The 14,013-nt window shown below is 48.4% G+C and overlaps 1 protein-coding gene across 5 annotated transcripts in view; it reads right to left on the bottom strand.

The window, feature by feature from the left end:
- ELMO1 (engulfment and cell motility 1) overlaps nt 1–14,013 on the bottom strand; it is a 469,444-nt gene that overhangs the window by 376,877 nt on the left and 78,554 nt on the right. For 3 of the 5 annotated variants that reach the window (XM_053661620.1, XM_037126577.2, XM_037126578.2), the window contains one exon: nt 1,494–1,643. In XM_053661620.1, the coding sequence (XP_053517595.1) occupies nt 1,494–1,571 (78 nt within the window). In that variant the 5' untranslated portion in view covers nt 1,572–1,643. Of the gene's footprint in view, nt 1–1,493; nt 1,644–8,963; nt 9,031–9,091; nt 9,165–14,013 lie in introns of those variants that run through there. The other 2 variants (XM_053661623.1, XM_037126579.2) reach the window with 2 other exon arrangements.

The following is a 14,013-nucleotide window of genomic DNA, read 5'->3' as shown; positions in this document are numbered from 1 at the left end:
ACTGGGCATCCAGCTCCACACTCCTCGGACTTAACTCCTCACAGGAGTCCCCAGGGAGCTGCTGAAAATGCAGCTTCAGAGTCAGCAGGTCTTAGGTGCGGTCCAGGCCCCTGTGTGTCTAACGAGCTCCCAGGTGAGGCCTGAGCAATGGGTCCTCAGCCCTGTGGAGGAGGCAAAGGAACAAGACAGAAGCACCTGGGCCCATGACAGCGGAGCATTGAGACAGCCCGGAAGCCACCTTCTAACTCATTGAAGCGGGGTTCTCTTAGGTAGCCAAACTAATCCCAACCACGTTCAGTCTGCACCAAGCAGTCCCAGGCATACTTTACACTAAAATCCCACTGGTGTCCTCTCTCACACAGCACGTGGAGGGGACAAACAGCTGTTATACGTGTGAAAAACTACTGGGCTGGCTCCTCTACCTGCACGGGCTTCCTCCAGGGCCCCAGAAACTACCAGAGAGCAGTCAAAATGACAAGGATGTGCCCGTCTGAGGATACCTTTATAGCAATAATCCTCAACATTTGCCTTTCCTCACGTTCATGCTCAAGCCCAACTAATTCTGACTTGCTGCCTATAATTTAGTTTAATGAATTATCTGAATCCACACAATGCCATATAATCTTCAAGAAGTTAAACAAACCTGACCAGGGGGAAAAAACAGTACACCAGTAGATCACACTCATAGAATCGTATCAAGGACATAAATAAAAAGTGACCTTCCACAGTGCCCTAACTTTGAAAAGGTAAAAAGCCATCTAGCATCCTGCTCTATGAAAGCCTCAACTGTGTATTAAGTCTCGACTCTTTTTTATTAAAATCATTGGCTCTAGAAGGACAAAGGAACCTTCCTGAGCTGTCCCCCAAACTGTTGAGACCTAAGCTAAAGGGTGAAATCATTTTTAAATCACCTGGCTATTTTTCCATTCAATGAGCATTTACTGAGTAGTTATTACATGCCCAGCAATATACTAGACTCAGAGTGCATTTCACACTAGTCATAAAATTACAATGGTCAGGGATCCAGGCCTGAACGCACCACACTAATCTCATTATCGAGCTGTTAATGTAATGCACTTGGCTGCTTCTGCAAAACTGGGAGAGCAACACGATTCAAAAAATTAAGTTCTGTGTTGCCTATGATAAAACAATCTGCCCGTATTCACGAGGTCCTGCCAGGCAGGGCTGGGACAGCCTCCACTGTGTCAGCTGCCTGGAGCCAGCCGTCCTCGCGTCCCTCCCGCCTGTGTCACAGCGTCAGACACAAGCCCTGTATTGACACCAGCCAAGGAGATGCCGGAGGAGTGAAAAGCCCATGCGTCGCCGCTGCATGGAGCGCAGAAATCAAACTACACTGCCAGTGTCGCTGCGCAGACTCCTCAACACGGCCGGAGAGTGAACAGGGGAAAAAGAGAGCCATCCAAAGTCTGTGCAAACTCCAGAACAGAGAGGAAACCGCGAGCAACCCCCGCGGGGCTCCCGGCATTACCGACCTGGTCGATTTCCATGAGCTTGGGGTAGGCGCCCGGCCATTCTATGGCCACCTTGACGATGTCCGCGGGTGGTGGCATTGTGAACCCGGAGAGTGTCCACAGCCGGTGCACCTGGGCTCCTGCAGCGCAGACGGCCACACGTGTCTATCCCTGAGGAGGAATGACAAAGAGAGAAAGAAAGTCGCTCAGTGCACATGCAAGGCGGATTCTGCTGCATCACTTCCTGTTTCCACTGGCGGTTTGGGTATAAGAAACAGCTCCGGGCACAGTAGGCACAGGGCACCAAGTGCACCACCGGCTGCTCCGGAGGAGACAAGACACAGGAGGGGAAGGTGCCCCTGCCCTTGAGTCAACGCTGCCAGGAGACGTGGCCCTGAGAGGGACAGCCTCCTGACTCTTTGAGGGGGAAAGCGAGGCACCCCTCACCGTGGGTTCTGCTCCCAGCAAAGCCCGGGGTCTGAATGAGCAGGACTCGCTCTGTCCAGAAAGGCGCAGAAACCCTCGTGCTCAACAGTCTCCGGAAGGACAGATTGCCCAGGAAGTCATGGTCAGGAAGCAGTTTCTTTAAAGTATTTTCTGTGTGTCACAAACAGAGCCCTGTACTATAGCAACCAGGATGTCAGAAGGAAGGGGCCGTGGCTCCAGGTTCACACAGAGGCACACGCGCGCACGCACGCGCGCACACACACACATACACACACACTCCCTCCCCTAGCACAGTCCACACAAAACACCTTTGCCCACAGCCGGGGGCCCAGCGTGGAGGGCAGACCTCGGATTCTCACTTGACTCAACAGTGCTGCTGGCACAAACTAGGCAAGATGACCTTCCCCCAGACCAGCCCGCCTCCTTTAGGATGGCTTTTTTAACTTTAATATTTTTGAACAGGTGAAACACGTGATTCAAAATACAAATGTGTATGAGTGTGATTTTATGCAGAGTCTCTCTCCTTTCGAAGTGGCCCACCTACCCAATCCCCACTTGGACCCCCTCCCTCCCTCCAGCTATCCACTGTTACTAGTCTCTGCTGCATTCCTCTAGAATTTCTTCACAAGGCAAATGTAAAAATATATTGCCCTTTCCCCTTTATATAAAAGGCAGCGCTCACTCTCTACCCTTTTGGGTTTTTTTTCATTTTGTGTATCTTCTAAATCTTTCCACATTGGTACAAATATTGCAACCTGCTTCCTTTCCCAGCATCATCGCCATTCCTGGAATGGAACTACCCTATCTGATGAAGCTGTCCTCTGCCGTGCACACCCCTGGTGTGCTGTGGGATTTCTTCCCTTCGACTGTCACAAACACGATGCAGTCCATCACTATATGCACACACCACTTTGCACACGTGCAAACAGAGCCTGATGAGAGAGTCACTGGAGTGAAACTGCTGGGTCAGAGAGTGCAAGCAGTTTTAAATTCCAATGCCCATTTCTGAATATCGCTCCACAGGAGCTGTGCCCATCCACACTCCCTCCAGCAGCCGACGAGGCTGCCTACTGACACAGCCTCAGCAACAGATTGAACTTTGGTACGCCCGACACTTTGGAAAGAAATAGGTCTCAGTGAGCTTTTAACCTGTATTTGTATTACAGTGAGTGAGGTGGAACTTGAAAAGGCAAATTCCCATGTCCACTCTTCTGTGAACTGTCCAAAGCCTCTGCCCATCTTCTACTGGGTGCTCGGTCGTTTGTTTGAGACATTGATCTCTGTAAGAAGGTTCTGATCAAACACACACACATGGGGTTTTATCAGGCCAGAGTAAGCCTTGCCAGGCCCCACCTTGTGGCAGGTGGACATTAATGAGACGACAGAGATGGAGCTAAGAATGGCAGCCTCAACAGCATGGGCTGTTACATAAATCACTCAGTTCGCCAAAGCCGACAGGTAAAGGAAATGAACCCCAACAAAAGGACTGCTCCTCTGGTCTGGATGACGCAGGAAGCCCACTGTGTGGGTAATCAGTGCTCACCAGTGAGGGCACATCTACTCCCACAGGGCAGGATTTTTCTCTCCTGTGCTTTTCTTTCATGTTTAATGAAAATCCTTTTTTATTTATTTTTTATTATAATTCCAGTACAGTTGTCTCTATTTTCCATCCACTACTCCCCGCACCCCACCCATGCCTACCTCCCACCCTTGATCCTATCCCCCTTTGTCCATGGGTCCTTCATACATGTTCCTTGATGACCCTTCCCCTTTTCTCCCCATCATCCCCTGCCCCCTCCTCTTTGGTTACCATCAGTTTGTTCTTTATTTCAATGTCTCTGGTTCTATTTTGCTTGCTTTTTTGTTTTATTGATTAGGTTCCACATATAGGTGAGATCATATGGTATTTGTCTTTTAGTGTCTGGCTTATTTCACTCAGCATAATGCTTTCCAGTTCCATCCATGCTGGTGTAAAGGGTAGCAGCTTCTTCTTTCTTTTTGCTGCATAGAATTCCATTGTGTAAATGGACCACAGTTTTTTGATCCATTCATGTAGATGGGCACTTAGGTTGCTTCTGGCACTTGGCTATTGTAAATTGTCCTGCTACGAACATTGGGGTACATAGGTTCTTTTGAACTGGTGTTTCAGGATTCTTATGGTATTATCCCAGCAGTGGAATCACGGGGTCAAAGGGCAGTTTCACTTTTAGTTTTCTGAGGAATGCTATACTGTTTTCCACAGTGGCTGTACCCATCTGCATTCCCACCAACAGTGCGCTAGGGTTCCCTTTCTCCACATCCTCTCCAACACTTGTTTGTTGCTTTGTTTATGATGGCCATTCTGACTGGTGTGAAATGGTATCTCATTGTGGTTTTAATTTGCATCTCTCTCATGACTAGCGATGCTGAGCATACTTTCATATGTCTCTGGGCCCTCTGTATATCCTCCTTGGAGAAGTGTCTGTTCAGGTCCTTTGCCCATTTTTAATTGGGTTGTTTGTCTTCCTGGAGTAGAGCCATGTGAGTTCTTTATATATTTTAGAGATCAAACCCTTGTCCGAGGTATCACTGGCAAATATATTTTCCCATATGGTTGGTTCCATTTTCATTTTGCTGATGTTTTCTTTAGCCATCAGCACAGGACTTTTGAGCCCCACTCTGTGCTTGTCTTCAAGGCTGGGGACCCAGATGGTAGGTGTCACTGGGGGACAGGGAGAGCAATGGAGTGCAAGGAGAGCCTGAGCACCTGGGCGTGTCCATGCGGAAGGGGCCGGAACCCAATTGGAAATCGGAAAACCAGGTAAAGTGGCACTGAGAAGGCCGGATGTGAGTGAAGACCTAGGAGAGGGGAGCAGGTAAGCCATGTAGGCAGACATCTGGAGAAACCGTGTCACAGGAACAGCAAGTGCAAAGGCCTTGAGGCAGGGGCCTGTCTGAGATGGTCCTCAGCCAGGTGACTGGCCAAAGCCAAGAAAGTAAGGACAATGGTAATAATTTCTGACAGTCATTGGGTCAAACGTGGCAGGTTCATTCACGGTACTCCTGACCCCCTACACACTCTACCCTTGGTTGTGACTTAAAAAGAAAGTTCACGTCCATGGATATCTATTCAGAGTACACATTAGTACAACTTTCCAGAGCTGCTTTTGGCAACCTGCACCAAAAACCTTAAAACTGTGGATTCTTTCTGAGTTAAGTTTACTTTTCTGGGATGTTTCCTCAAGAAATAGTTATTAACTAAATCTTAACAATGCCGATTGCTGTTTTGGTTGCAATTCTCAAAACTTGGAAACCATTGAATTTTCAACACCAGACAGTATAATAATTATGGAGCCTCCTGTGTGCAAATACAGGCAGGCAGGCAGTGCTTGGGGCTTCCTCTTCATAGCCTGTATACTATTTTATTCACTTGTGAATTCTAAGGACAATGTGTTATATCTGTACTGTGGTACATCAGTCCTGATTCAATTACATGCCCTATAATAAGAACCAAAACAATAGGCTCTAATGCAAAACCAGATGCGTTGTGACTATCAGGTGACAGGATTCAAAGCAAAGAGCGCGCAGTCTTGAGGGTCAAGAAAATAAACAATAAAACAAAAAATGCATCTGGAGCACCCGCCTCCCACCTCCCACAAACTAGTCTAGAATGACATGGAAAAAGGTCACCCAGCCTTCCAGGAATCAAAAGCCAGGTGTGCTCTTCTTCCCCTTTAGCTGGTATTGATTTCTCAAAGGCCATTCAGTCAAAACCTGTTGAACAGGTGAGAATACAATAACGTGGTTCTCCGTGGGTCTCCATGGAGAATACAGGAGAGCTGTGCACAAAGCGGCCATTCAGAGCAGCGAGGCCGGGGCATCCCCTGGGAGCTCACTTAACCAAGTCCTATCAGACCGCATCACTCTTCCTCAGGTTACCACACAGCATGAACAGGGGCAGCTGGGCCCCCGCAGGCTAGGGTCTGGTGCATAGCTGCAGAATAAATAATCCAGTCTCCATCACTATCCTCAGAAGTTCACATTTCATCCTCCTGAATGTATATTTCCACTAGGGAGCTGTTAGCTCTCCAGGCTTCTATATATAGTCACTGCTGCTTCTGATGAAATTGAGGGAAGGAAGTTTCCGGCACAGACTTTCTCACCCTTGACACAGTTAGCATATGGGGGGCATGGTCCTTTGTTGTAGGGTCGTCCTGTGCATTGTAGGATGGTTAGCCGCATCCCCGGCCTCCACCCACTAGAGGCCAAGAGCCCCTCTCAGCCGAGGTAGTCAGGAACATTTGCAGACATTGCCAAGTGTCCTCTGAACTCAAAATCATCCTCCAGTTACACGGCGAGCTACCAAGTGCTCTGGGCCACCAATCGCAGAACTTGACCCAAGACAAATTGTCTCATCAGGCTTTCTAAGAAACATGAACATGCAGGTCTGTGCATGGCCACACATGACCAAGACGGTGGGTTTTGCTTCCCCAGGGCCATGCTTGCAGTTCTCGCACTACTGGTTGACTCACCCCCATGCAGTAGGAGTACTGTACGGCAGGAAGCACGCCCTGATCGCAGTGACACCAGCAGGGCAGGCAGGCCTCTCACCCCAGACTGCCAGCCACACGCATCCTCCCTACAACCAACATCTCATCAGAGCTGCTGGAAGTAAAATCGCGTCTAGTATCATCATGTACCGTATATATAAGCTACATGATTTGGGTAAACACCCTGATGTAATACTTCTCATGCAAATGAAAATTTAAGAACCACTAGTAGGATGTCTACACAGCTGACTAGACATTCCAACTATTCTGCCTCATTCCTAAGTGATGGTTGTTCTATATTTTAGTTGTAATTTTGAGGTGGTTATACAAAGAGGTGGGCCATGTCTGCCTATGCCGCCATCTTGACCAGAAGTCCAACCATTCTGCCTTGTAAGGCAGAACTATGTGCCCAGTCTTTGGAAGCAACTAGGAAATGGGCGTTGATTTTCCAATGCTTCTGCCTGTCTGCTGATTGACTCACTGTATTCCATTTTTAATATTAAGATTCTACAAGAATGCATAATAGAATTGTGCATACAGATGTTGTGTGATAAAGTTGCACACCTGAATTTTACATGTTATTAACCCCAATAAGTTTACTAATAAAAATAAAAGATTCTATAACCTTAATATGAATATCAAATGGCTTGTTTATAGTTGAGTGAATTAAATTAGACAGAAGAATCACTTTTTATTTGGAGTTAGTTACTTAAGTCCCCAGACCAGTTAGATGTGACTCCATAATCCTGAGCAAGTTGAAATTCTTATCATTCTGCTGAATGTCTCATTAGCTTTGGGTCATATTTCCAAGACGACAGAGAGAAACTCGTCTTGATTCCCATCTAGAAATCTGTCTATGTCTATACATTGTTCACGCCCAAATTCCTACATGTCTGTTTGTGTGTGGGAAACTCACCTCACCATTGTCGCTCATAGAGATCTGTTCCTGCTCTACAGGTTTTTCTAGGCAGCATAATGAGATTTTAGGTTTCATAAAGTTCAAAAATATGGATCCATATTTTTCCTGATGTTTCTATGTAGTGTTAGTTTTGGGTCCCTGCGACGGCTTTTAACCCTCTGACCCTATGTCTGGTCTTTCTATTACACAGAGAAAAAATGAGCCTATAAGGAGCTGAGCAATGGGAAAACTAACACCCCGGCTCTGGTGAACTGTGTGCCCACAACTTCACTGCAAGGAACAGACGGATGGGTCAGGAAAGGCCAAAAGGCAGATCCATTGGGAAAGAAACACTGAGCAGCTGGAGAAACAATTGGCTTCCACTCCTCTGCCCCTTCCTTTGCTCCCACTGCCTCTGCCCACTGGTCCTCATGTTCCACTGGAGACAAGATAAGAGGTTTCTAACAATTTTGGGGCTAGTTGGGAGAGAGCACTAGTCCCATAGTTCGATGTCGAGCAGTCTTTGATAGATAAAGAAATAGAGGACATTTTCCCCGGGCATTCGGATGAGGAAGGAAGAGAAAGGGCCTCTGAAACACACCCCCCCAAACCAGACTTTCCTTTCCTCTCCCTGCACTATGAGAAGGAGGGCGCAAACCCTTCCTTGGCCCTCTTAAGTGCAGCTACTGGGGGCCGGCCTTTAAACAAAGATTAGCCAGAAAGAACATAAAGCATTTATTTACTCATGCAATGAGCATAGCTGCAGGAGAACTCAGGAACTCAAAGGGGTGGTTAGAATTCGAAGCTCATATACCGGGCACAAGTGGTGATGAAGTGTGAAGAGGCTAAACAAAGGAAAAGGGGTGTGGCTTCTGGGGGGTGAACCTGCTGGCTTGGAAATGCAGGGTTGTTTATAAGGCTCCTTGTGTGCTGGGAAGCCCTCTCAGGAGACAGAGCTGTCTCTGAAGTGTTTGGGGGGACAAAAGGGACAACTTTACAAATGAAAATCTGCTTTACAGATGTAAATCTCCCTTACAAAAGGAGTGCGCTAGCGCTGCCTGTGAGGGAAAGTGCTGCCATCAATCAAAAGTTACAAAGTTGTCCTCAAGTGGTGCGGCTTTTACATCCATTCTTTCCTGTTGCTTTTAGTAACTTTAAAGACAGTATTTTTATTTCTTAAAATGGTCTTTTTTCTACTTCTCATCTCCCTGTTTCACAGTTAAAATGCTGTATATTGATGACTATTAATGCCTACTTTGTAAAATTGCTCCGTATCATTTTCTTAAAGCAAGATTAGAATCAGTCACTTTAGTGCCGTGGTTCTCAACGAGGGGTAATGTTATCCCCCTAGGGTACATCTGTGCGTCTGGAGACATTCCGATTGTCTCCAAGCGGGAGGTGTTGCTGTCGTCTAGTGGGTAGAGGACAGAGATGCTGCTGAACTTCCCACAGCAGCCAGGATGAGCCCCCAGAGCGAAGAATGGTCTGGTCCAAAATGTCAATAGAACCCTTTAAAGGAGAAAGGAGAAGAGCAGAGAGTACACCTCCCATGTTTGCTGTTTCTGAACTGCTTTCAGCTCAAGCAATAGGCCCACGCTGCCACGTCTGTTCACTGACCTGAGTTAGAATCCTGCCATTCCCTGGGGACATGACTAGCATCCAAACCACCCACTGAAGCTACAGGATCGAACCTGGCAGCTCAGGGGAAACCACAGTTTTTCTGCCGTATTCTCGAGCTCTGGTACCTGCAGATCCACATTTCTGATGGAGCCCATGGTGGCTCGAGCGGCCTCTCCTCTCCTGAACTGCCAACAGGAGCTGTGTGTGCACTGCAGGAATTAGTCTGTCTGGCATTTCCCACACCACACTGCTTCTTTGAAATGTTAATGCAATGCAAAAAAAAAAAAAATGGCCAAATCTCTTGTAAAACATTAAATGGAAAAACAGCTAATAATATCTAACTAGTTGATGTTCTAAGCACTTTTCACAATAACCTTATGAAATAGGTCCCATTAAAAAAATAAGCCATTTTACAGGCCAGGAAACTGAGATGCACAGACATTAACTAACTCACCAGAAGTCCCCGGTCACACAGGAAGCCCGGCCATACCTCAGACTATTAACAGTGGAGCTAGACCTCAGTCCTTGAGTTTGGCTGAGAAAGAATTCAGAACCAAGCCCTCCAGGCAAGAAGTTTATTTGGGAAGTCACCAAGGCAGAAGAAGTGAGCCAGCGGGGCTGCGGGGACTCAGGCAACAAGTTACAGGGGCCACAGAAGAGTCGTTGATGCTTAGGAGAAAGACAGAAAAGCCATCGCGTCTGAGGGAAGAAGAGAGGATAAGGTGTGGGTGTGCTGCAGGGAGACCATCCCTGGGGAAAGGCGGCGGTGGGAAAGGCCAGAGAGAAAGCGCGTGCACAGGTGTGCACACCTGGGGACCTTTGTCTCAAGAGCTGTTTTCCAAAGGTGGGGATTTTAGGGGAGGTCTCAAGGAAGGATCTCGACAGCATATTCGGGTGTGTTGTTTCGGGGTTGTGGTCTCCACTAATTGGTTGGCACCACAGGGCGGGGGTGGGAATTTGTCCTTGCATCTGGTCATGACGTCAGCATCTGGTTCTGCTGTTCCTCGGGGCCTGGAGCTGAAACACAACTGAGGCTGAGGTGTTGTCTCTAGTTTGACCAGAACTCTGTCTCTATAGCCAGCAGACCTCAGGCTTTGCTCCTAAAACTATTCAATGTTGATCGGAACCTCTCTGTCCTGGGGGATTAATGCTTAAGGGAGTGGCCACGCAAGGGCTTATGTGGTAGTCATATGAGGCTACGCTCCAGCCTCTTGTTTCTCCTGAGAGGTCAAAACCACATGACCAGCGATATGGAAGGTCAGGGCTCTCAACTGCACGACTAGCAACATGCTGGGCAAGGAAAGGTGTTAGTCTAGAACGTTGTTTTCTCAGCTTCGCCCATTGCTAGGCACCTGGACTCTCCACCCTGGTAACATTCCGCACCTGACATATGTTCCGGCTCTGCTCACACCTAACTGCCTACTCTGTCGAGTCTATGTCTGTCTGGTTCCGAAGTGTGGTTTTAATCACTATCACATGTATTAAAGAAGGTTCCTTTACTACAGGAGTTGGGGGAGCCTTTAATGTAATATATGTAGACTGTGAAATCTTCACAAGCCATATACAGTATTTCCCAAATGCATGTGTCCAAAACCACTTTTTCTCCCCTCAGGGAGCATCTGGTGGCACTGGTTTCTTCTGGCATACTCTGGGAAACGATGCGTTGACACCATTTGCCTGCTAGGTTTCTCAGGAAAAAGAACTGCCAAGTAGTCTTGGCCAGAAACGTCGTGGAAAGTGGTAGAGAACACTCCTGACTTCAGCCCCACGTTGGATTATCATCACCTACATCTGGGGGAATGGCTCCAGGAAAACGGCCCAGTTCTCTGGAGTAACTCTTTCCCATTCATGTGGGCCAGTAACAATTCAATCAATGACAGCTTCTACTGTGCAAAGTAGCTGAAGCTAAAGAGCAAGAGAAACTGAATATCTGTATTCGTGATAGCTAGGATCTGAGTACCTCATCTCCTACTTTAAATCTTTGTGTCACTGTCAGTATTTAGCTAAAAAAAGAAAAAAGGGAGAGAAAAGGGAACAAGACATTGAAAGGCAGCATAAGCTTATCTGCTTGCTTAGCCAGGAAGCTGCAGCTTCACACCCCAGGGGATCATAGCGCTGCTCTGCCAAGGGATGGACACTCCTCCCGTCCCCTGTCTGGGACTGGACTGCTGGGGGGTCCAGGAGGAGCAGGTGGTGGACCACAGAGGCCTGTCAGTCTAAGTGAGGGATGGACCCTATCCAAATCCTATGGAAAGTCTAGGGTGCTGACTGGTCGTTTTGAGAAAGCACCAGGTCTGTCCCAAAACCCAAGCTCATGGTTACAATGCCAAGGGAACAAGGAGCTCTCTCACTGTCTCACTGGTGACCCACACTTGCATGGTGTGGTCTCCAGTAGGAAGCCTGAATACTGAAGTCCAGCAAGGGACTGCAGCTGGAAACGCACGCTAGGCTAGCTGGATGCTGGGCTGGACTGGGCTGGGCTGGACTGGACTTTAATATGGAGTGAAAACTCTGGGCAAGTGACCTTCACCCTGGCCCTATCAAAGACGAGACTGGACTTTTTCTATGGCAAAACGGATGGAGACGGGACATTAGAAAGTTGGGAGGGAACCCTCTTAATTGAACATCATCAGTAAACCATACCAGAGAGCCACATCCTCTAGTGCGGGTCTCAGGAAATTCTTCTTTAGACAAAAGAACCCCACTTCCACTGATAACATTTGCACGGTGATTTGGGGAGTACAGCACATGAACCTTCCACAGCCTGGCCCAGGCTGCCTCTGAGCATCCCATCCCCGCGCACCCTTCCCCACCAACTGCATCCCTGCATGCATCCCTGCATCCATCCCCGCAGACACAAGCGATGACTGTAAGTCAAACATGGCAAATAGGCTTTCCCTCAAAGTCACCAACAGTCCTTTTGCAGTGGCTGCTTGTAACACTGCTTAAAGAAGGCAAGCCTCAGAGTGGGCAGGTCAGAATACCTGCACAGGTGCACCACAGTCTCCTGGGTGGAGAGGAGAGCACCCGGACCCATGCTGGCTACTTCCTTCCTCATCAAGCTGCTGCCATTTCCTGGGTACGACGCACCCTCATGCCTTCTGCCTTTGTTCACAGCATGCCCTCCACCTGGAACGTCTTTCCCCCTCCTCTTGGAGCAGCTTCGAAACTCCCACCTAGATTTCAAAGCCAATCACATATGCCAGCTCCTCGGAAAGACTTCCCTGACCCCACAGCCTCCCAAGCGAGGAGAAAGTGCCCACTTCGTAGGTGTTCTCCATGCACCTGCCAGCGCACCTGTGCGCACCTTCTGCTCCAGGTTTACATGATTTCCCCAAGAATAGAAATTATATCTTAACTGTTTCTGCACCTCTGGTCCTGACCAGATGGCATGGCAAATAGTAGCTCAAAAAGTACTTCTCAGACAAGTGAATGAATCACTCTTTCCTTAAAAGCAAACTCAGAGATCCTTTTTTTAAATGTGCGGAATGACTCAAGCCAATGATGCATTTTAAAAATCCAGAATTCCTCACACAGAAAACCTCCAGGCACTTCCTGAAGTGGCAGCAACTCCTTTGTCCCATTGGCCAGAAATAGAAGTGGAGGCGCTCAGAGGTGAAATCGGGGTCGACTTCAGATTAGTTTTCCTCCTGGAGAAATTCTATCAAAAACCAGAGGAGGCTGGAGCCAGGCTGCTGGTTCTCAGCCCTTCGCTCTGAGCTCTCTGCAAGGACAGAAGCACATCTCAAATGGAAAATTCATTATCTCACAGACCAAGGCGCACTCACTTCCCTCCTTGTTCTGGTGTTTGGATGTTTGCTTTTCAGATTCCTTTTAGGCTGTTGTAATGCCAGTGTGGGCTCCCCCCTTCCCAGCCCCCACCCCTACAAGCCCTGCTTCGGGGACAAGGGCTGACGTCCCCCAGTGGAGGGATGTCCCAAAGTTCAGGCCCGGCTCCCTATCTCAGAACCCAGACTGCAGGCCACAGGAAACGCTGGAGCCTTTCCACTGTCCTGTGGGCCAAACACTCAAAGTTTCCAAACCTGCTGATTCAAAAACAATATGCGAAGCTCCTTTCTCCCTCTCTCTCCAGCAACTGCCCAGCTCCAAAGGCCACGGCAGGAAACTGGACTGCATCAGGTGATCGAGAAGCCCTTCCACAGAAGGCAGGGTGCTGGGCTGGGCCCCGGGGGCTTCCACCTGACCACTCAGCACAGAATTAGTCATCCTGAAAGGACAGGCCTAAGGCAGGCAATGCGCGCAGGAGGGCATCGGCCTCTGCCCCTTCTCCCTGTGCAGGTTCTGGACAGTTTCCTTCTCCAGAGCACAGGCTGGGGAATGAGTGTGAGGTCACATGTCTGCCTGGGCATTACTCCTGCCTCTGCATGTCTCCGTGACTTGAGACAAATTCCATAATATGTCCACCCTCAGTGTCCTCATCTGCAAAAGGGGGACAATCATGGAACCTTTCTCATAGGACTGTTGCGAAAACTGAATTTTTAAAGCAATTAGAACTGGGCCTGCTACAGTGGTGGTGGTATTATTATTGTTGTTGTTATTGTTGTTGTTATTGCTGTTGTTATTAAATTACCAAGCACTGACAACCGGCTGAAGCAGTCTCCTTAAGAGAAACGCACAGAGGCCCCACTGCTTAGAAATCTTTTCCCCCTTACACTTCATAATAGAACTAGACAGGCTGTCATGAGGGTAGAGAGGGGATAATAACTCCGCCTGCAGTCCATGGAGGTTTTACAGATGTAGACACATTTTTTTCCTGGGTTTAAAGGATGAGCGACTGCATCGGGATGGGAACTGGAGGAGGAAGGCTGGCGTAAGGTTCTGGAAGGTGGACCTGCGTGGCGCGGGCAGGAAACCACAACGCTTGAGCAGTAAGCTGAAACAGACGGGACCCAAGTTCTCTCCGGCCACGGGCCGGGTCTCGCAGGAAAGTCCTCCGTGTATGTGGAGGTAACCAGAACTCAGACTCGCCCAATCTCTTCCTCTCCAGGAGAAGTGGACTCGGGCTTCCATGTACAGGCATTTAAGG

This window comes from Artibeus jamaicensis, unplaced genomic scaffold (assembly GCF_021234435.1).
Source record: "Artibeus jamaicensis isolate MK-2021 breed Jamaican fruit bat unplaced genomic scaffold, CSHL_Jam_final contig_1016, whole genome shotgun sequence".
Lineage (NCBI taxonomy): Eukaryota > Metazoa > Chordata > Mammalia > Chiroptera > Phyllostomidae > Artibeus > Artibeus jamaicensis.
Note: the sequence above shows the minus strand (reverse complement) of the source record. Positions and strands in the feature narration are given on the sequence as shown.